Source organism: Gastrolobium bilobum, unplaced genomic scaffold (genome assembly GCF_033153095.1).
Source record: "Gastrolobium bilobum isolate Gb01-03AN ecotype WA unplaced genomic scaffold, APGP_CSIRO_Gbil_v1 utg11941, whole genome shotgun sequence".
In the NCBI taxonomy this organism is placed as follows: domain Eukaryota; kingdom Viridiplantae; phylum Streptophyta; class Magnoliopsida; order Fabales; family Fabaceae; genus Gastrolobium; species Gastrolobium bilobum.
The window spans coordinates 59745-81646 of NW_026898164.1; the positions used below are offsets into that span (position 1 = coordinate 59745).

The 21902-nt window shown below is 36.4% G+C and overlaps 1 protein-coding gene across 1 annotated transcript; it reads right to left on the minus strand.

Annotated features, from left to right (window-relative positions):
• Positions 1 to 11987: 11987 nt before the first annotated feature.
• On the minus strand, positions 11988 to 16501 carry LOC133313427 (peroxisomal membrane protein PMP22). Its single transcript, XM_061514801.1, has 8 exons — positions 16404 to 16501; positions 16182 to 16300; positions 15891 to 15989; positions 15487 to 15588; positions 15262 to 15337; positions 13640 to 13710; positions 13464 to 13549; positions 11988 to 12302 (listed from the first exon to the last, which is right to left on the minus strand). The coding sequence occupies exons 2-8, from the start codon at positions 16251 to 16253 to the stop codon at positions 12245 to 12247; spliced, it is 564 nt and encodes a 187-aa protein (XP_061370785.1). The 5' UTR covers positions 16254 to 16300; positions 16404 to 16501; the 3' UTR covers positions 11988 to 12244.
• Between the last annotated feature and the right edge of the window lie 5401 nt (positions 16502 to 21902).

Below are 21902 nucleotides of genomic sequence, written 5' to 3' on the forward strand. Positions count from 1 at the left end.
GAGTCGATCATTAGATACCATTGGAGAAGCTTTAATTCAGTTAATGGAGGAGATAAGGAATCGGCAACATCAAGAAGGAAGAGGAAGAAGGCAATATTCAGAAGAGACATTATCTGAGAGAAACGTGCTACATGATTGGGATAGGTGGAGAGGTTTTGTATCTCCCTTTCCTGATTATATTCCATTATCACCTCCACCCGAGACTGGGCATAGGAGGACAGAAGTTCGAAGAGGGCAAGGATCTCAGATATCCAGAAGTCTTTTAGAGAGGAGAAATTATCAGGGGGAAGGACGTGGAGTAAACCGGAGGGTAGAAGAAGAAGATTATAAGGCAAATGTCAGAGACGCAAGACGAGGACGTGGGCGTCAAGAACAAAAAGATGAGCAACCTCGTGGGGATGCTTGGGAAGACGAACAACGACAGAAAGGTTGTCATTATTACGCTCGCCATAGGGGGCGAGGGCGAGGTCAGAGACATTATAAAGAAGCTGAGGAGAGGAGGAGGACAGATGGAGGAAGACGGTATATTTATTACAGAGATGATTTTCCACAAGATGAGGGTGAGTACTATTATACATCAGGAACCCGGGCTCAGAGAGGAGGGTGGCAATCAGTAGAGAATTATAGTCCTCGTGGTTATGAAGGACAGATGATGAGACAAGAAGGACCAAGCTGGAATGAGCAGACGAGGAGATTAACACAACAGATGCCGCAGGAGATTCGAGAGCCGCCGGGTAGTCAGGGTCCTTCAGGAACCCCTTTATCTTGGAGATTGAGGGCGGAGCCTATTCCGAGTTGGTTCAAACAACCCACTAAGATGAAAGCTTATGATGGAAGTTCAGATCCAAAGGAGTTTGTAACCATTTTTTGGGCAACGATGTCATTATGTGGAGAATATGAATTTTTGTTATGTCGGACATTTCCAGTTTTCTTAGGGAAGCAGGCGTTAGAATGGTTTACGGGCTTGCCAGTCAATTCCATTGACAGTTGGTCCGATTTATCTCTTCGTTTCATACAGCAGTTTGCTCATTGTGGACCCCAACCAAAAACCACACACAATTTATGTGGAGTGAGACAGAAGCCAGGAGAAAAGGTCAGAGAAAATTATGAACGGTTTCAAGCAGAAGCTAGACAAGTGAAGGGGTTGGAGAATCAGACGTATTTGCTGTTGTTTACCACCGGGTTACAGCCTGGCGGGTTGGCGGATTCTTTGGCGAAAAAAGGACCAGCTACAAAGGAAGAGTTGATGGAAAGGATTCGGAAGTATATTGATTTGGAAGAATTTAGATCTTCTCAGAAGCAAATTGAACAAGGATTCAGAGAAGCTACATTTAGGAGGCCGGACAAGCCTGCTGGAAGAGAACAGTTTGACGAAAGGCGACCTCGGGTAGTAGGGGAAATATTTAGAGAAGCATATAAGAGAGACTTCACACCATTAAATACGTCCAGAGCCCAGATATTGAAGGAGGTAATGTCTACAGAAATGCGAAATGTTCCACGGCTTCCGCCTATTCGGTCGAGTTATGCCCAGGCAGATAAAACGAAATGGTGTGAATTTCATCGAAGATATGGACATTATACGAATGATTGTTTTAACCTGCAGAATGTTATTGAAAGGTTGATTCAAGAAGGGAAACTACAAAAATATGTAAGAAGAGGATAAAAAGATGGGTGTAAGGAAGATAAGATCCGGCGATTAGACCGAAGTCGCAGCCCGCCTGGGGGAAGGAATAAGGAGGCTAACAGAAATCAAAAAGCAGAAAATCAATCGTCTTCGAGTCGAGTTCCGGTGGGGCATATTTGCCCTATAGCTGGTGGGCGAGCAGGAGGAGGAGAATCTCATAATGCCCGGAAAAAGCACTTAAAGATGTGCATGGCCATTTCAGAGAAACCGCGTTTTAAAGAAGAGCGAAACAAGACGGGCAATCAGGTAGTGTTTGAGGATTTAGACTATGAGATACTAGACCCGGAGCATGATGATCCCTTAGTGATTTCGGGATTGTTGGCAAATTATCAAGTTGATAGAATGTTGGTAGATCCAGGGAGTTCAGTGGATATTATATTTTGGGATGCTTTCAGAAGAATGGATTTAGATTATGATCAGTTGGAGCCGTGTGGAGCTGATTTGTTAGCATTTACTGGAGATAAGATTAAACCTTTGGGATACATTCCATTGAGGTTAACATTGGGGACCGCGCCTACACACAAGACAGTCACTTTATCGTTTGCGGTAGTGGATCTGGGTTCCACGTATGATATTATCTTGGGCAGACCATTCATGAAGAAATTCAAGATCTTTTTGTCAATTGATCAGTTAGCAATGAAATTTGTAGCTAAGGATGACAAGGTGGCAACGATAAAGGCGGATCAGGTAATGGCAAGAAGCTGTTATAACATGAGTTTGAGGATTCCACAGGAAAGTAAGAAGGAGCGAGTAATAATGGGAGATGAGGCCAAAGAGAAGAGAGAAGCACAAAGGGAAGTATACGAAAAGAAAGAGGAGCAAGTAATGGTAGTCGGGATGGATCCCCGAGTAGAAAATAAAGTGGAGAGACTAGAGCCCGTGGGGACCATGGAAGAAGTTCAGTTAGGAGCAGGTAAGGAGCAGGTTACTAAAATGGGTTCTGAGTTAGAACCTGATGTGAGGGCTAGCATGAAAGAGTTATTGCAAAAGAATGCTGATGTTTTCGCATGGAAACCTTCTGATATGCTCGGGATGGACCCTTCTTTATCTTGTCATCGTTTGGCAATAATTCCTGGAGCGAGGTCGGTGGCCCAGAAGAAGAGGAGATTCTGTGCTGAAAGAAGGAATGCGATTGAGGAAAAAACCAAAGAGTTGTTAGAAGCAGGTTTCATTAGAGAAATAGAGTATGCCACATGGTTAGCCAACCCTGTGTTAATTAAGAAGCCGGATGGGAAATGGAGGATGTGTACAGATTACACGCATTTGAATAAAGTTTGTCCGAAAGACCCATTTCCTTTACCCAGTATCGATCATCTAGTGGATAAGGCGTCAGGATATAAAGTGTTGTCGTTCATGGATGCATATTCCGGGTACAATCAGATACCATTATGGAAAGAAGACCAGGAGAAGACAACATTTGTAACACAAAATGCAATGTATTGTTACAATGTCATGTCGTTTGGGCTCAAGAATGCAGGGGCAACTTATATGAGGATGATGAATAAAGTGTTTAAGGAGCAGATGGGAAGAATGTTAGAGGTAGTACATGGATGACATGATTGTGAAGTCGGAAGATGGTAAGGTGCATTTAGCAGATTTGCAAGAGGTTTTTGAGCAAGTTCGGAAGCATAATATGCGTTTAAATCCGAGTAAGTGTGCTTTTGGAGTTCCGGCAGGAAAGTTTTTGGGTTTTTTGTTGACAGAAAGGGGAATTGAAGCTAACCCGGATAAATGTAGAGCGGTGATGGAAATAAAGAGCCCAGAGAATGTTCAAGAAGTTCAGAAGTTAAATGGGCGAGTGACAGCTCTGTCAAGGTTTTTGGCTAAATCTGCGCAAGTGTCTTTACCACTTTTTCAACTCTTAAAAAAGGGATCTGAATTTACATGGACTGAGGAGTGTGAAGTTGCTTTTCAGCATTTCAAAAATATCTTAGCTTCACCACCAATTCTTAGTAAGCCGGAACCAGGGGAGCTTTTATATTTGTATCTGTCCGTTTCCCAAGAAGCAGTAAGTTCGGTGCTTGTCCGAGAAGGAAAGAGTGGGCAACAACAGCCCGTGTACTTCGTCAGCAAAGTGTTGCAAGGAGCAGAAGTGAGGTATCAGCACGTAGAGAAAGTGGCTTTTGCATTACTAATTTCAGCACGACGGCTTCGTCAGTATTTTCAGTGCCATCAAATAGTAGTCAGAACGAACCAGCCAATAAAGCAGATGTTACATAAGCCGGATTTAGCAGGTCGAATGGTGGCGTGGGCAGTAGAGTTATCTGAGTTTGGTATTACCTTTGAAGCACGTAAAGCAATTAAAGCACAAGCATTAGCTGATTTTCTGGTAGAAATGACGCATCATGGAGGTACCGAAGAAAATAATTGGTGGAAGTTGTTTGTAGACGGATCATCCAATAGAAGAGGTAGTGGGGTTGGAATTATAGTTGAGAATTCAGAGGGGGTGGCAGTAGAGCATTCATTGTCGCTAGCATTCCCCACAAGTAATAATCAAGCCGAGTATGAAGCAATGATTGCTGGGTTGATTTTGGCAAAAGAGCTCGGAGCGGAGTGTTTGACAGTGTATAGTGATTCTCAGTTGGCGACTTCACAAATAAGCGGGGTGTATCAAGCAAGAGGGGAAGTTATGATTAAGTACTTAGCAAAAGTACAAGAATTGATGAGAGAATTTAAGGAGATCCGCGTAGAGCATATTTGGAGAAGTGATAATGTGCGAGCAGACGTCTTATCAAAGTTGGCCAGTACTAAAGCCACTGGAAGTTTGAGGACTATAATTCAGCAGAGCATTCGGGCTCCGAGTGTAGTATGGATGGTAGAAGAGGTAGATTGGAGGAGCCCAATTAAGGATTATCTGGTGAATGGTAAAGAACCAAATGAAAAGATGGAGGCAAGTCGTTTGAGAAGACGAGCAGCGTGGTTTGTGATGATAGAAGGCAATTATACAGACGGGGAGTAAAATCACCTTTGCTGAAATGTATTGCTGCGCCGAACACAGAATATGTGTTAGAAGAGATACATGAAGGAATTAACGGGCATCACCTTGGTGGGAAGTCGTTGGCAAGGAAAGCTATACGAGCAGGATATTTTTGGCCAACGATGGGAGAGGATGCTAAAAGACATGTTCAGAAGTGTGACCAATGCCAGAAATTTTCTAATATATATCAAGCTCCTCCCGAAGAGTTATTTACTATTTCGTCACCTTGGCCATTCTACAAGTGGGGCTTAGATCTTCTAGTTCCCTTCCCTAGGGCAGCTGGAGGAGTTAGATGTTTGATAGTGGCAGCAGATTATTTCACCAAGTGGATTGAAGCGGAACCGGTAGCGACTATTACTGCTCGGAAGGTCCAGAAGTTTTTCATTGGAAAGATAGTTTGTAGATTCGGTATTCCGGCCATAATTATCACTGATAATGGGACACAATTTATAGATAAGAAGTTCAGACAGATGGTAGCTGACTTGGGGATAAGGCACAAGTTCGCTGCAGTAGAACATCCCCAAACGAATGGGCAAGTAGAGTCGGCTAACAAAATCTTGATGAATGGGCTCAAAAGGAGGGTGGAAGGGTGTAAAGGAAGTTGGGTGGAAGAGTTGGATAATGTGTTGTGGGGATATAGGACCTCCGTGCAGTCCAGCATTCAAGAAACACCATTTAAGATGACATATGATTTTGAAGCTATGTTGCCGGTGGAAGTCAGAGAGCCAACCTGGAGGAAGGAAAATGATATTAGAAGAAAATGAAGACGGGAATGTTGAGATGATGAAAATTGATTTACAATTGTTGGAAGAAGAACGAGAAAAGGTAGCTATGGTGGAGTTGGCATCCAAGCAACGAGCAGCAATGAGGTACAATAAGACTGTGGTCAAAAAGACGTTTCAGGAAGGAGATTTGGTGCTTAGGCGGACAGATGTGGGTAATAAAAATGCAAGAGATGGAAAAATGGCAGCTAATTGGGAAGGTCCTTATCGAGTAACAGTTGCCACAAAGACTAGAGCGTATCAGATAGAGCACTTGGATGGGAAACCAATTTCGCGATATTGGAATGCTGCCAAGTTAAAAATGTACTTTAGCTGAAGAAACCCAGATTTAGTTGGAAGTCGGATGGCAGATCGTAGGTCGTAGTTTTACATTGGTGACTAGGAAGTAAGTTAGTTTGTTAATGTAGTAGGAGTATTTTATGTTATTATGTGCTGCAGTTACTTTTGCATATGTTATTATGTGTTGCAGTTACTTTTGCATTTAAGTATGGTAAACCTGAGATTCTGCGTTACAATATTTCAATTCAATAAAGCCAGTTCGACTTCAATAAGTATTATTAAGAAAAAACAAAAGTCCTTTGCCGCCTTAGTTGGCCTTCTGAGCAGCCGTTCAATTCCTACTCGGAAACGGGAAAACAAAAGTCCCTTGCCGCCTTAGTTGGCCTCTTGGGCAGCCGTTCAATTCCTACTCGAAAACGGGAAAACAAAAGTCCCTTGCCGCCTTAGTTGGCCTCTTGGGCAGCCGTTCAATTCCTACTCGGAAACGGGAAAACAAAAGTCACTTGCTGCCTTAATTGGCCTCCTGGGCAGCCGTTCAATTCCTACTCGGAAACGGGAAAACAAAAGTCTCTTGCCGCCTTAATTGGCCTCTTGGGCAGCCGTTCAATTCCTACTCGGAAACGGGAAAATAAAAATCCTTTGTCGCCTTACTTAGCCTCTTGGGCATCCGTTCAATTCTTACTCGGAAACGGTTACGTAAAGGCAAAATGATGGGTAGAAAAAATAACGTACATTTGAATAATGAGAGTGTAATTGTGCCAAGAAGAACAAACAAGTACTTAAACAAGTATTAAGATCACATAGTTATCAAATTCAAAGGAAAACGAGAAGAAAATTAAAATACATCATTTCACCTCATGATTACAGTTCAAATATTGCATAAAAACAAGTAGCTTACGAGTACAAGATTACAATAGTTATAATAGGAGAGCTGAGTACAAAATAAAGTGGTGTCCAACTTCTTTAAGTAGTCTTAGGAACAGGGCTTGAGGCAGCAGGGTCGGAAGCAGGAGTAAATCCCAGATAATCAGAGGGGTTTTCAGCAAGAACAGCAATAGAGCCTTTTTCGTCATGAGTGCATAGTCGGTCATTATCAATAAAATTGAAAGTTTCTATTTTGCTCAAATGAGGCAAGGGAGAGTCTGGATGGAAAAATTTCACCTGATCTACAACCCAGCCACGAATTTGATGACCGAAGGCAACATACTTAGAATCCATGTCATCAGCAGCCTGTTGTAAAGCCAAGACTTTTTTCTTCAGAGTATCCACTTCTAACTCTAACTCGGCTACCCGGAGGTCAGAATCTTCATAATTTTTTGTCAACACCTTGTGTTTGTCACTCAACACTTGATGCTCTTTTTTGAGAGTAGCAAGTTCTTCATTGCTTTTCTTACTGGATTCTTCACTTTCTTTGAGTTTAATTTGGAAGCCCTGAGCAACAAACTCGGCAGCTTCAGCCTTTTGAAGGAGCTGTGTCTTTTCTGTTTGTAACTTTTCTTTTACGAGTTGGGACTCTTTCAGATCAGTCAGAAGTTGTTGACGTTCAGCTAAGGCGAGAAACGCCATTTCGTAGTAGTGCGCTTCCCGGAGAGAGTGATCTCGGATGTCAGTGAATTTGGCCATAAGTTAATCTAAAGAGAACTTGTCCCATTTGTCACGGAGCCCGGGAGTAAAGCACTGCTTCAACTTTTTCATAAAAGGGGGTTTTGCGCGAGGAGTAGCCATGACAGAAGAAGGTGGAGTTGAAGACTTTTCAACAGAAGAGTCAGGACTAGGTTCGTTAATTCGAACTCGTTTTCTTCGAAGGAGCTCGCTGGAATCAATAGGGGCCTCCACATCCATTATAACAGTATCATCCGGGATAGAACCAGTAGCAGACGTAGCCGGCATAGGAGAACGAGTTGGAGAGATGTCTTTCCCACCTGAAGCAGAGGAATCATCTTTACGGGTAGCCTTTTTCTTTTGGCGGGCAAAAAAGGTAGGGTCCATGACTTTATCTAGAAACCACAGATACAAAGAAAATAGATTTGAGGTTAAAAGCAATATTCAGGTAAAAACATATCAGAATTATTTAAGCTACTTACTTAATTTCCTGCAAACCCAGTCAGAAGAATCTTTATAAGTTAGAATAGACCGAGGAATGAGGGAAATATTTTCCTTAGCTAATTCGGAGGCAAGCTTTGTGAACCAAGTGTAAGTTTCAGTTTCGTCGGGGCTCAAATTCTTTGAATTCGTCAAGAATGCTTTGGCAGAAGTTGTGTAATGAAGACGGTTCCAACTGAGAGGAAAGCGCGGAGCTCCGTGCTGATCCAAAAAGAAAGCAGAAGGAGAGGCAGGTTGAGAAGAAGAAGAAGAGGCAGAAGGTGTAGTAGGAAGAGCTTCAGGAATACAGATTTTGAAGTATTCTTCTTTGAAATTCTTCCAATTATCTTCATATATAGAACACCAACGTAACCCGGGTCGAGCCTTTAAAGATACCCAGCTATGACGAGTACATCTTTAATCTACAACATTTCAGAACACAGCAAAAAGGCAGAAAAAGACCCGAAAGGAATAGGGGAATCCAAACGAACGACAGATTATCTCAAAGGTATGTAGAATACACCAGCTGTTAGGATGCAGTTGAGAAGGAGCGACTTGCAAGTGATTCAAGATGTCCATTTGGAACTTGGAAAAAGGTAAAGATATGAAGAGTTCAGAAAATAAACATTTGTGGGCAAAGAAGTAAGAGTTCTCACCTTGTCCGGAAGGTGAACAAATACGTTCTTCTTCTCCGGGTACTGCAACTCGGAAAGAAGTGATAATTGAGTCACGAAATAGAGGTACAGTTTGTAAGGCAGTATGGAGAGAACTCGACTGGTTTTCATAAGAGGAACGAAGCCCTAGAGCTTCTTCTTCAACCCATTCTAAACCTTCAACAGTAGAAGGTAGTGCGAAGCGTGAGAGGGGAAGCAAACGGTAGGGACGATTCCTCGGCATGGCCTGGACGGAAAAGTACCAATTAAATCTATTTTAGAAGATATAAGGCAAGATAAAATGTATATAACGCAAAATGTGTTGGTTATACTCAGATGCCTAACCCGTCCAGAACATGATAGGGTGGTTAAAGAAAATCAAAGAAAAGGAAGAGATAAAGATCAGAAAAGTATGGAGTAAAGGAAAAAGGATAAGATGATAAGTTTTCGGCAAAGTTTGTTAAGGAAATAGATGTACCATAATAAGCATGAATACACACATATAATGTCATAAATTAATTACAATGTAAAGGAAATAGAGGAGCTTACTTGTGTAAGGTGCGAGGGCTTCGAGCAGGTGGTAAAAGGATGATGGCAAGATCCACGCGGAAGAATCAACGAAGCAGAAAAGAAGAAAAACCAGAAAGAATGGCAAGAAAGGCGAAATGTTCTAATGAAGAAGAAGAAGAAAAACGTAAAAAGAGAAGAGACGCAAACGGTAATATAAGGGTAGAAATGGGTAGCCGACGTTCCCGAATTTCAAAAAATAATGATTGGTGTCAGGATGAGTCATTTCAGATGTCAAGTCGTTTCGAAAATCCAGGCAATTAGAGAGCGACAAGTGTCAATTGGAAGATGAATAGGCAGGGAGTATTTAATAAGGATACTGACGTGAGGAAAAAGTAAAGGGCAGAATAAGTGAAACCTTAAGAGTTAAACTCGGAGTAAAAACCCATTTAACTCCGAGTTTGGGGGCTTAATGTTCCGGGTTAACACAACGAGATTGTACTTGCTCGTACGAGTACAGTACCCGGAACCCGTAAATACTTTACCCGGATAGGCGGTTGGTCAGGTCAGTAACTGCTACGCGTAGTGGAGTTAGCAGTCAGTTGAGTCAGTCAGCATTCCTAGTAACGGAGTCATAAGTGGGCCTACCATGAGCCTACCACGATGTCATGATGGTATCCACCACTCCCATGACACAGGTAACCGTTCTAAAGCTACACCTATATATACCAAAGATTAAGATAACAGACAGACAACTACGAGAGAGATCCATATTAATGTTCGTCCAGAACAACACCAATATTATATAATCCGGCTTAAAGTATATTTTATCAATCACATTTAAATTCTCAACCGTACATAAAGTAATTGAAAATAACGAAGCCATGAATATAATAGCTCAAAGAATCGTATCCTTTTTTTTTCTGCCGTGCTATTTAGCCCATGCATCAAAGTGAGACTTTTTGTAAACAATCAAGTGGAGACCCACAACAGGCGGGTCCATTTGATACATATCCTTGATCTCTGCATATGAAAATGCAATTTCGAATACTAAGGAAGCAATTCTTGTGAGAAGACGACAAATCCAAGTGTATTGTCTGTAAAAGTTTTGGATAACTCATTTATTAGTATTGACATATCCTTAAAAATAGTTAAATTTTTCAGTTAGTGGATGTGATAATCAAACTTATTTTTAATAATTGGACAATATATGATTGAATAACAATAAAGAAAAAATTACACGAAAAGTTCATCTTAAAGAAAGTTCATTTCTTTCGGATCATTTTGTGTCATCCACTAATATATAGTAGGTTAACGTATATTTGATTTTTGGCTATACATGTTGGCATAAGTTCAATGTATTTACTTTTTGCAATATCTCCCTCTAAATGAACGTAACACCTTTTCACGTATGATGTGGGCTTATGAGTTAGAGATTGGTGTGATGGTAACACAAATATGTCTGGATGTTCCTCAACAATACATTGAACTTGCTGTGTTCTGTCCTTTATGGTGGAATATATTATGGGAAATGCTTTTCATCAGGGAGAAGCTTTCCTACCGAGACATTAACAAGTGGGGGCCATCATTTAAAATAAAAAAAATTAAAAAGAAAAGCTGGTGCAAAATCCTATGTATGTGTAGGAAGGAGGAATAGTGTTGCTGCAACAGAAGAAAACAAAATCCCATATATTATAGGAGATTAGATTTCTCCTCTCCTGGAGGAAAAATATTTCTCCAGCAAAGACAAAAAGAGAGAGGACAGAGAAAAGAGAGGTGAGAAAGGTTTCTCATTCTACAATAGTAATTCTCCTATATTTTATCTTATGAATATTGAATTCTCAAGTTTGGTATAAAATTAAAAAAATTATTTTCATATATAATTATTGAGAAAAACTTTTGCAAACATTTTTAATTTCATACTCACCAAATGGTAGAAATCATACATTTAAAATTCACATGAGAATATACATATTATGGGAAATATTAAAAAAGCCTACCGTCCTACGAGTTCTACCATGTCATCAACTACTATTACGTCTTTGTTGCTGGCAACCATCCACCATTGTGCTATGGGTCAAAATAAGTCGAGTCTAAGTGGGCAAATAAATAAATTTGACAAAGTATTTAATTGATTAACCAAATTGAATAAAAAAAATATTTTGGCCAAACTTGACATGATTTGATTTGCCTTAGCCCAATACAAGATTGCAAGATAGCTTGCACAAGTTCATACGGGTTTACAAGTCTGAAAGTGTTATAATTAACTAATATAATCATGTACCAAAAATAAAATAATAATATAATTATTGATTTTTTGAAGTTTACACAAATATTATTGCAAAATAAATATTCATCGACTTTAAGTAGTAATTAATTTGAAATAAAGTTAATTTAATAAATTATTATGTACCAATTTTTTTAATAAATTATTAAAATTAATATTTTTAAACTCTAATTATATATGTGAATAAATAAATGGAATACTTAGGCAAATTGCCAAGAGTGAGGTTGAGCCAACAACTATTAGACTAAACCATATTCTTCACAACTACTAATTACAAAGCTTATAAAGGCTGAAGTAATTTACAATAATGTTTTGAGCGATTAATCATGGTTATCATCTTTAGTACTACCAGGGTAATATTCCACGAAACATTATTTCAGAAGTTGAACCAATCTTCCACTTTACATGTGTTTTGTTTTACTTAATTTTTACATAAAGTTCTCTACCCATTTTCTTTTTTTACATAAAATTAGGATTTCCGCCAAAAGCTCCGTAAGATTTTTTTCATCGAAATATAAGCGCAATCAAAGTAAATAGCATTTCATTATTATTTTTGTTTTTCCCTATCGGTTCATGAGTTATCCAACCAACCTGATTCGAGCACTTTCAAACCAAAATATGAGCAAGCCCTCCTAAGCCTAATTTTTCTATTCCTAATGATTGTTGATATATTAGTTCTTCTTTTTAGTACAAGTTTAAATAAGAGAACGACACAAACTATACAAGGTTAGGGAATACACCATGTGTTTAATTTATGATTGTACCCACACTATATATATATATATATATTCCATACAACCATTTGATATGAGTAAGAAGTGCAACTAAGTCATAGCAACCAAAGGAAAATGAGAAGTAAGAATAGTTCAATAGGGCAAAACAAATTATCATGAATGCTCCTCTAATAACTAAAACAAGGGAGGTTTCCCATCCCAGTTAAAATAGGTAGGAAACCGAAAACTACCCACAATTGTGAAAAAGTGAAGGCTCTGTTCAGTCCAAGGCCTTCTTAACTGTAACGGACCTTGCTTTCAGATTCAGAAAGATTCCCCTGACACAACAAAGTAAATCAGAGGCCCATTAACTATTAAATAATTCATATTGCACATGTTTCCCATTTAGCATACACGCCACTCTAGTAATTCATTGAATCAAACTTAAAAGCAAGGAAGAAACTTTCAATTCTTTTTTTATAAGAGAAAAAAATTTTATTAAGAGGGAAAAGATTGAAGTACAACTAAGGTAGGACTAGGATAAGATATCCTCCAAAACATAGAAACTCGGTATAATTCAAAATGATCGAGGCTAACGCCAATGCTTGCAAAAAAGGACTTGGTGATGAACCATGATAACAAAATCAGGACAACTATACATGATTTGGCTTTGCCAAAATACAAATTATGTTGAGCTGGATGGAATAATCCAGTATTGGTAATATGTTGTAAATATATAAACAGTTAACCACCTCACAGCACAATTCATATTGAGGGAAACAAAAACAAGACAAAATATTTCCATACTGCGTCATGGATATGGACACTTAGTTAATTGAGGAATATGCAGAAAACCAAGCCAATCAGTGTGTGTTGCACAATGCCTTCAGTTAAAACCAATTATGGGACTATAACTTCATGCTAAAATGAAAATCTTAGTGGTTTAGTGACATACTGACATTAATATAGGCAGACAAATTACTTTCCTGAAGATATAAAGATCTATATTCCAGTATGAATTAAGCACCATCAAAATTAAGGGCATCCAGTTCAAATAGGTTATGTTTATTTCATTTTAGTACAGACAAATTAGATTTAATCTGCATAAAAAACAACCAAACTACAACAGCATATTATATTTGATAGCATTTACCAGGCATAGGCTTTATAGCTGGGATATGGTAGCTCTTGCAAGTTACAAGGTCAAGTCACAATATTATAGTTGGAAGCAGGATTCAACAAGTATCAACAGTATTTTCTCCAGTCTAAAAGAATTCCTTTCTTAAGACCTTTCCCATAAAGTCAAAATTGAACCTGCTTCTTTAGAGTTAATATAATTTCACTCGATAATAACCCTTTGTAATTCACAATGCATGCCTATCTCTCACAGTATTATCAACCAACGATGCTTATTTATTAATTTTGGGAACAAATGAGAGATGAAATGAACAAACAATGGAAGACTAATAAATAGCAAGTAGAAAGATGCAGGAGCTCACCAGCATGAAGCAACAAAACTGTGAAATATAACACGGAATTGCAAAGGCATATACTGGTAATTCACCCAACCAACGATAGGCCAAAACTGCAAGTTAAAAACAATATAACTTCAAAAGGCTATCTTTTCAAACTGCCCCATCAGCCAAACAGCAGAAGATTGTTCTCAATGCCATACCTTCCATGCAGTCAACTGAACAGAAGGGTAGTCCTTTTGAACTTTGTTCATGACTGTACTCCAAGGTCTCCCTGCAAACCACCCTCACTTTTTAATTACTATGGAGTGCAGAAGAATTAGTTAGAATACTTTATTTTCAAGTCGGTTTATCATGTAACACCATTTGTATATAGAGAATGTTTCAAGAGGCTATTTTGTCATACTTAAATCAGGATCCAATTAAGTCTTAGAAATGTATTATAACACTTAACTATGCCTAGGGGTTGCTTACATATATATGGCTTAGTCTGCGAATAAAACCAGAGAAATTTGAGGTGTGTTTTTCTGAAAAGCTTAAAATATTATTCGATGTATCTCCGGGGCTAAATTACACAAGAGTGGGTGAGAAACCCTAAGCCCTGTATATCTAAGCTAAGGTGGTCAATTTCCTGTGCACTAAGTGGTAACTAATTTATTCAAAACCTATAACAGACGAGTTCCTTAAAACTTACAATTTGTTTCTCTGTCTTTTCATTTCCAGACTCTTCACTATTTTGGTTTTGCTCAAGTCCTTCCTGTTGAGTTTTGTGGAGTTTTATGTGTCTCTTAATAAGTACTTCTTCTAGATCGTTAATCAGGCATATACAAGTAGTGCCTTATATTGCACTCCTCCAAATTTCAAATCCAATATGAAATTTAATTTGAACAAGAAAGTTTAGGAAAATAAAAACATAGCTGTTATACCCAGTTATATACTAGTGAGGTAGGAAGGGCAAGGGCAAACCTGGTGCACAAGGCTCCCTGATTTGCGAGGATAGTGAGGTAGGAAGAATAAAAAAATTGTTAAACCTTTATTTTATTTTATTTTTGCTAATTTATTGTTCAGAATTTCATATTAACTAAGGGTATGTTCGATAAAAACTGAAAAGCTTTGCACTGAATTTTTAGTAATAAAAAATTAAGCACTGGATTTGTTTCGTTTGAAAATATTTTAGTTTTCAAGTGCTAATAAGAAATTACTAGCATTCATGTAAAGAATAAGACTATGGTTCACCAAAAAACGAGAGGATAGTAAGACTACGGAACTATTATTACTTAAAGATTCAAATAATAAAATAACTGCTAATGAAAACATTTAGCATTTCCCATGTGCTGAAATTCATTTGTAAGTTTATATTAAACAAACAATACTAATTCATTTTCAGTATTGACTCTGGAAATAAAATATACAGTGAGAAAATAAGTTAGGATAGAAGGCTTAGAATTTTCAATGTAACAAATTCCAGATCAAGACACCATATTGGTATACAACTATTGATAATTTGAACTCAGAATGACATGCTAATTTCAATAGCAATACAACAGTAACAGAATCAAAGTTACAAATTTAGTGGTAAAAAGTGATCAACATCTTGCATTCACATAATAACCATGATATGCATAAAAAGAAGATGTTTAAGGAAAGAAGAAAAAAAGAAAGAAAGAATGGTTTTTGCTTTTTGGGTAGGAAGGTGGGGCACAGAACGGAAGAGACATTCACAACAAATGCTGACATTAATCTTTATTCATGTAAATGTTTCAAAATCACTGTGTAAATAGATGTTAAGCATACAAAACAAGAATAATTTTATCAATGAGCATACCTTCTATAACCAAGCCATAGTACATCATGAAGAAAAAGTTGTTCCATGGGGAACTAGTTATCTGTTCAAGGATCACCTAATAATAGGAAATTCTATTGGTTAGAGCATTACTTAAAAACTCATACCAGGGCTGAGGAATTGTAAAAAAACCTAACACAACACAAAATACTATCCCTGTAAGTGAAAGGCTAAGAGGAGAGACAATAATACAAGCTAACAATATACCTTCTTAGCAATAGTTTCATTGCCTTTCTTCCCCTTAAAGATTTTATCCATCAATTTGTGGAGAAAATGTCCAAAGGGTCCTGCGTAGGCGAAACCATACAGCTGCAAAATAATTTGATTTTAAATTTGCAAAGTCCTTAAAAATTCCAATACAAACATCAATCTTTGCTTCATCTTCTGATAAAAGGTGACACAATAATTAGTTGAGAGTCATGAAATGATAAAGACGACATTTCAGTTAGCTTCATGGAAAATTGTGGGCTTTTTTTTTTTTTTTTTTTTTTTTTTTTTTTTTTTTTTAAGAATTTGATTCAGACATGGATACAGTCCTGAAAGTAAATGCAATTGAAATGGTGATTTCTCACATTAAATCATTTAGAAGAACAATAGTCAAATGGGCATACCATGAAAAGAAGCAATCTTCTCAACTGAAGCTTCTTGGCCCCAGCAAGCTTCTGTGCCACTCCATCACTAAAACCAGATAGAACTGCTGCAGTAATTGCCTAACAACCCACAATTTTTTTTTTATTATTTTAAACAATCCCATTAATCTAACACGGATTTTTTTTTTAACAAAAGAACAATTTCTTTCAACACAATTAGTCTCTTAGAGATTATAAAACAAAAAAAGAGAGAAAAAAGTGGGTGAAAACAGAGATTCATATGAGGTTTGAAGCAGGAAGAGAAGAAGAAACCTTTGTTCTGAGAGGATGGAGTTGAAGCTGAAGGAGATATTTCTTCAAAGCATCGTTGACTATGTCAGACATGGTGCTCGATCAACCCCGGATCTTCTCTGTCACCGAGTTTGTAGTTTCTGTTAGTTACAAAAGATGGATGGAGTGAGAGTGACATAAACATAAACATAGAAAATAAAAGAAAGACAAACAAAGCGTTCAGAAAAGGTAGCACAAAAATACAAGGAGGGGTTAGGTGGCAAAAACAAGTGAGGTTTTTATTTTGCGAATCACTATTCCATAGCAGAACGGTACGCTGGTCAACCAAAGACGGCACCCCCTTTAATCGAAGACCTTCACCAGAAATTGTACATGTTATTAATGTCTAGTATAAATATTTAATGGAAAAAATGTGTATTATTTTAAAAGATGTAAAATTGTATTATTTTAAATGAGAGAAAGAAATAGATAAAGAAGAAGAGATAATGGACAAAAAAATAAAAGTATGAGTCTCACTTCTTTTTTAGAGTAAAATGACACAACTTGTGTCATTTAAAATGATATATATTTTTCTCATAATTCAATGGATTTATGTCATTTACAAGGACAAATACTTTGTTCATATTTCAATGGTTCATTTTGTACGTAGTTACTGCACATAAGTTATCTGAAGTAAGTCCGACATCATTTTTAGGTGGAAATCATGATATTTTTGTAATTTTCATTTATTTTAAGGTTATAATAATTTTTATATTTATAATTTTGTAAGATTTCAATACCAAAACGAGTCGTTTTGCATAAATATTTTTCCTATTTCAGTATAATGGTAAATGAATCTTTCAATGGAATAATATTTGTTTCTCCTGAATTTCTTGTTTAAAAAAAATTGATGATAAATGCGATTAACTTGTTTTGCAAAACTTTAGCTTTAGTATGTGAGAATACTTGTAAAATATTATCTAAGAAAATATCAATGTTATTGGTTTTATAAAAAAAATTCATTAATATTTTATTTTTGGTCAGATTTATATTATTTTCAAAAGGCTTTCTTTCTCTTGCATAATTGGCTTAGCAAGTTTGCACGATGGTCTGAATGAGTTTATTAGAGACTTTTGTTTTCTTTCATTTCAAGTGAAAGGAAATTGGGCAGAAGGTGGCGAAATAGACATTTTCAAGGATTTATGGGTCAAGTCAACCGCGCTTTATTAATATGCCCAACTGCCCAAGTTCAGCTCATAGTTTTTTGGTAAACGGGAACTCTTATGGGGCATTTGGTTATTTGGTTGAGGAGAAATTTTTTGAATATTAAAAAAATGTAATTTATAGGAAAATAGTTGGAAAGTGAGTTTGGTAGAAAAATGTAAAAAAAATTGTTTAGTTGGAAAAAATTTAACCGGGCAAATTAAGTAAGATTTATAAAGTCTATGTTTGGTTTGAGGTAAAATATAGATGAAAAATAAGTGACAATTACGAAAATGTCCCTGTTATTAAAATAACTGTAAATTACAAAAGTCTATCGTGGTCCTGAAAACAATTTTAAATTTTATGTTTTCACTGGATGGTGGCATCATGGTGTTATGGATTGGATAATTTACAGCTTTCGTGTATGAGAAATCATTGTTTACATAAATCTACAACTTCACAATTAGTTTTCTAATACAAAATGGAGGGTCACTTTGGTCACAATTTTCACTCTCAGTTTTCTACTTCTCTAATTTTCCATAAATACCACATCTCAAGAGGTATTCTTAAACAGTGAATTTGAGCACAAAATCAACTGAAATACACTTTCCTATGCAAACTTCTTTCCTGGACTTTTTTTTCATAAACTTGTACCAAACATAGCATTTTGGGATACCTACCCACACTTCCCCATCTATCCCAAAAGAAAACCTCAACCAAACACAGGGTATGTTTGGTTGGAAAATTATGATGAGATAGATAAGCATTTGAGAAGTGAGATTATTGAGTGCCCTTGTTTGGTTTAAAGGTTTTCAATATATGTCTACCTAAATTATTATGCCACCTTAACAATTTGCATGTCTATTTGATCAAAATAGCTGGCGAAATATTACCACTTGAGATATGGTATCGCTTCTTATCTACCTAAATTGTTGGCAACACAAACTTTTTTCACATATGAACATTAGGATTTGACAACCCTGTTCACGGTAAAGGGTAAAGTAGCATGCCTGGTTCAAAAAATTTTAAAAGTAGGGTTATTTTCGTAATATCAATTTGTTTTTTCATCTATATTTTACCTACAGTCAAACATAGACTTCATAAAAGTTACCTAATTTTTTCGATAAATTTTTTTCAACCAAACAACTTTTTTTTACATTTTCCTACCAAACTCATTTCCCAACAATTTTTCTATGAATAACATTTTCCTATTATCATAAGATTTCCCTTCAACCAAACGCCCCCTTAAAGTGTTGGGTTTAATATGCTCTTTTCACTTAAGCCCAATAGCTTTAGTGAGAGTGAGCCCAAAAAGACTAATTTCAACCCATGAAGCTTAGGGTTAATCTTGGATTGGGTAGAGTATATAAACTCTCTTTTCTCTCTAGTGCCTCCTAGGGTTATAGACATCAGAAACACAAAGAGGCAGACATTCATCATCTGAACGGTTGCCCACACGACTCCCTGATCCCTTTGAGTCATAGCCTGGAAGATCAACCGTAGAGCGGAATTGCGACCGTTCGTGGAGCGTTGCTACAGATCATGAGGCTTGAGGAGGAGAACAGAACGTGAGAAACTGTCACGCTCGCTGCTTCATCTTAGGTAATCAAAGCGGTGTTCTTCATTCCTCATCACATCGGTACGATGCGCTTCTGCGTTTCTGATGATATACCTACATAAAGGATAATGAAACCATAATTTTGACATGTTAAGAAATAATTTACAGAAATAGAACGAGTTTGCATATAAATTTTTTTTTAACGTTTCTCTTGTAATTAGAAAATAAAACTATCTCATACAAATCTTAAAATGACATAATTTTAGGATTTAAGAAAAAAAAAATACAGGATATTTTAATAAAATATATGATAAAAAAAGAAAATAAAATTACTAAAATAATTTATTTATTTTCCTAAATTCCATGTTATTTTGGAATTGTTGAAGATAATTTTATCTAACAAATTATAGTGTCCTTTTTTTTTTATGAGAAATGGAAGCTATATATGAGTTGACTGCTCGTGTTCAACCTGACATTCTTGATGCTCACTGTTGGACCTACAACATGTATATTTGCAATTGCAGCACTGGCAATTTGGCATGACTAGCATACAAGACACCCAACCTATCGCTTTCATCTTTTGCATAGGAATTAGATGCCTCATTTTCACCGTAAAGCACGTAACATTGTTATTATTGGCATCATCGTTACGAATCCATCAAAAGTTCGACAATAAATAGGTTAAGGAACCATAGAGTTGGTCTTGGCTTTGTTGTGGGCATTCAAATCAATGATGCATTAGAGGGAAAACCTGTTTGAATTATACTTTGTGAATCATATTTTGAAGTGTAATACAAAGGTTTTTTTTTTTTTTTTTTTTTTTCACTTTCATTCAAATTATGATTTGAAATCAAAATTATATTTAAACATTATTAAAATACGCCGATCGAACATATTAGTTTGACGGTTTTTTTTTCTCTTCTCTTCACATGAGCCCTACATATTATTATGTATGTAAGAGATAAACTTATCTTCTACAACATGAGAAAATTAAATCCTTTATAAAAACACCTACCAAAACAGTGACTCTAAAATGAACCGCAAAATATAAGGGACCTATTTATTCTAGGAAAAGGTTTTATGGGAAATACTACTCTAATTTTACATGAGGTAGTTATCTCATTTTCTCTCACTTCGAAAATCGTGCTCTTTTTTTTTTTGCTTTTAAATAGCGGGCCCTACTTGGATTCTCTTGTTACATGAGAGTACTCTCTTGTTACATGAGAGTAATATTACCCAGGTTTTATATACTTACATGTTTGAATAATTTTTTGTAAATTATAAATTTCACTGATTCAATAATTGAATCATGTGGTATTTGATCAGGCATGTCAACTTTAAAATAATAAATAAGACATCTATAGGTTTGACTTTGTAGTTTATTGATTAATATTTATTTACATGTACGAAAATAATTAAAATTAAAAATGTAATAAAAATATTAATTAATTGTTAAATATATACAATTTGAGAGAACTTTCAATGCTCCTTCCATTAAAAAGATGACACATGGCTTAATTTTTTTTTCTCTCCTTTATACACATCACATTTTCTCTCTCCAATTTTGATTGACTTGCCCCATTGAATAAATGGTGTTCTTGGAGCATCTTAATAATTTCAAAAAATCATTAAATGGTACGATCGTTCCAAGGCAATCGTTTCACGACAACCACATTTGGTGGTGTATCTTTCTCATGTAAGGTTCAGGACTTCATGCTAGGGGTGTAAATGGGCCAGGTTAGACCGGGCTTTGGCCTTCTTGGCCTAAGTCTACGTAAAAAAATATTCAGCCTATCTGGACTACTAAAGACTTTGTTTACAGGCCAGACCTGACATATTTTTAAAAAGCGTACAGCCTGATATGGCCTACAGGCCTTGTTGGCCTCCCACTACAAATACTGAACAAAGAAAATAATTGTATTGAGCAAAGAAAGTTCCATTCATGCATGCACTAATACTTTTCGTAAGAAATAAAAAATGACAAACAAAAAAGAGTCAACATAATACCTCAGCTCTAAAATGTGTATCAGAGAGGAATTAGAGTCAAAGAAATGGAAAAAATAAGAAAGAAATACAATTACTGGGTCAACCAAAGATGAAACTTAGAGACGAAAGTGAGAAGTCACTTAGGAGCGGTGGTGCAAAAAAGAAATTAGGGTTGGTACTTTGCCACCTAGAATAAATATTTTATGGGTTCGCTTTTTCTGCAGTTACTGCAGATAAGTTATCTGCAGTAAGTCCAATTACACGTAGTTTTGGGGCAGAAAACATGGTGTTTTTGTAATTTTAATTTATTTTGGAGTTATAATAGTCTTTATATTTATAATTTTTTAAGATTTCAAACCAAAACGACGTCGTTTTGGGAATAAATGCAGATAACTTATCTCCATTAACTGCAGAAATTTTTTCCCCATATTTTATTTTATTTAATTTAAAAAAATTAAATATGCTAGCCTACAAGGCTTTAGACTAGGGGTGTTCGCGGTCTGGATTGGATCGATTTTGGAAGCAAAACTTATCCGATCCAATCCCTTCGGTTTTGATCATGTAATCATCCATTCGGTTTAGATTTTTTTTCAAATCCGATCCGATCCAATCCAATTTTTTTCGGTTTGGATTGGATCGGTTTTCGCTTTTTTGAATATCCTAAAATCAGTTTCATGATTATTGTGCAAATAACATCTTTTGTATATATTGGCTTTGTAAATTATTATTTTTTGAAATACAAAAATATCAGTAAACAATACTATAGTTGATGAGACGTGACTAATTTTTTTTTGGGTTTAATTGATGAGTTAATGGGTCTTGGATTTAGAAATTTTTGGTCTATGATTGGAGAAAGGACTAAGTAGGTACAGGAGAATTAATATAATGGATCGGTTTGGATTGGATCGGTTTTCATCAACCCATCCGAAAACCGATCCAATCCAATTAAAATTTGCGGTTTTTTTTCGATTTTTGATTTTTCGATTTTCGATTTATTCGGTTATCGGTTTTTCGGT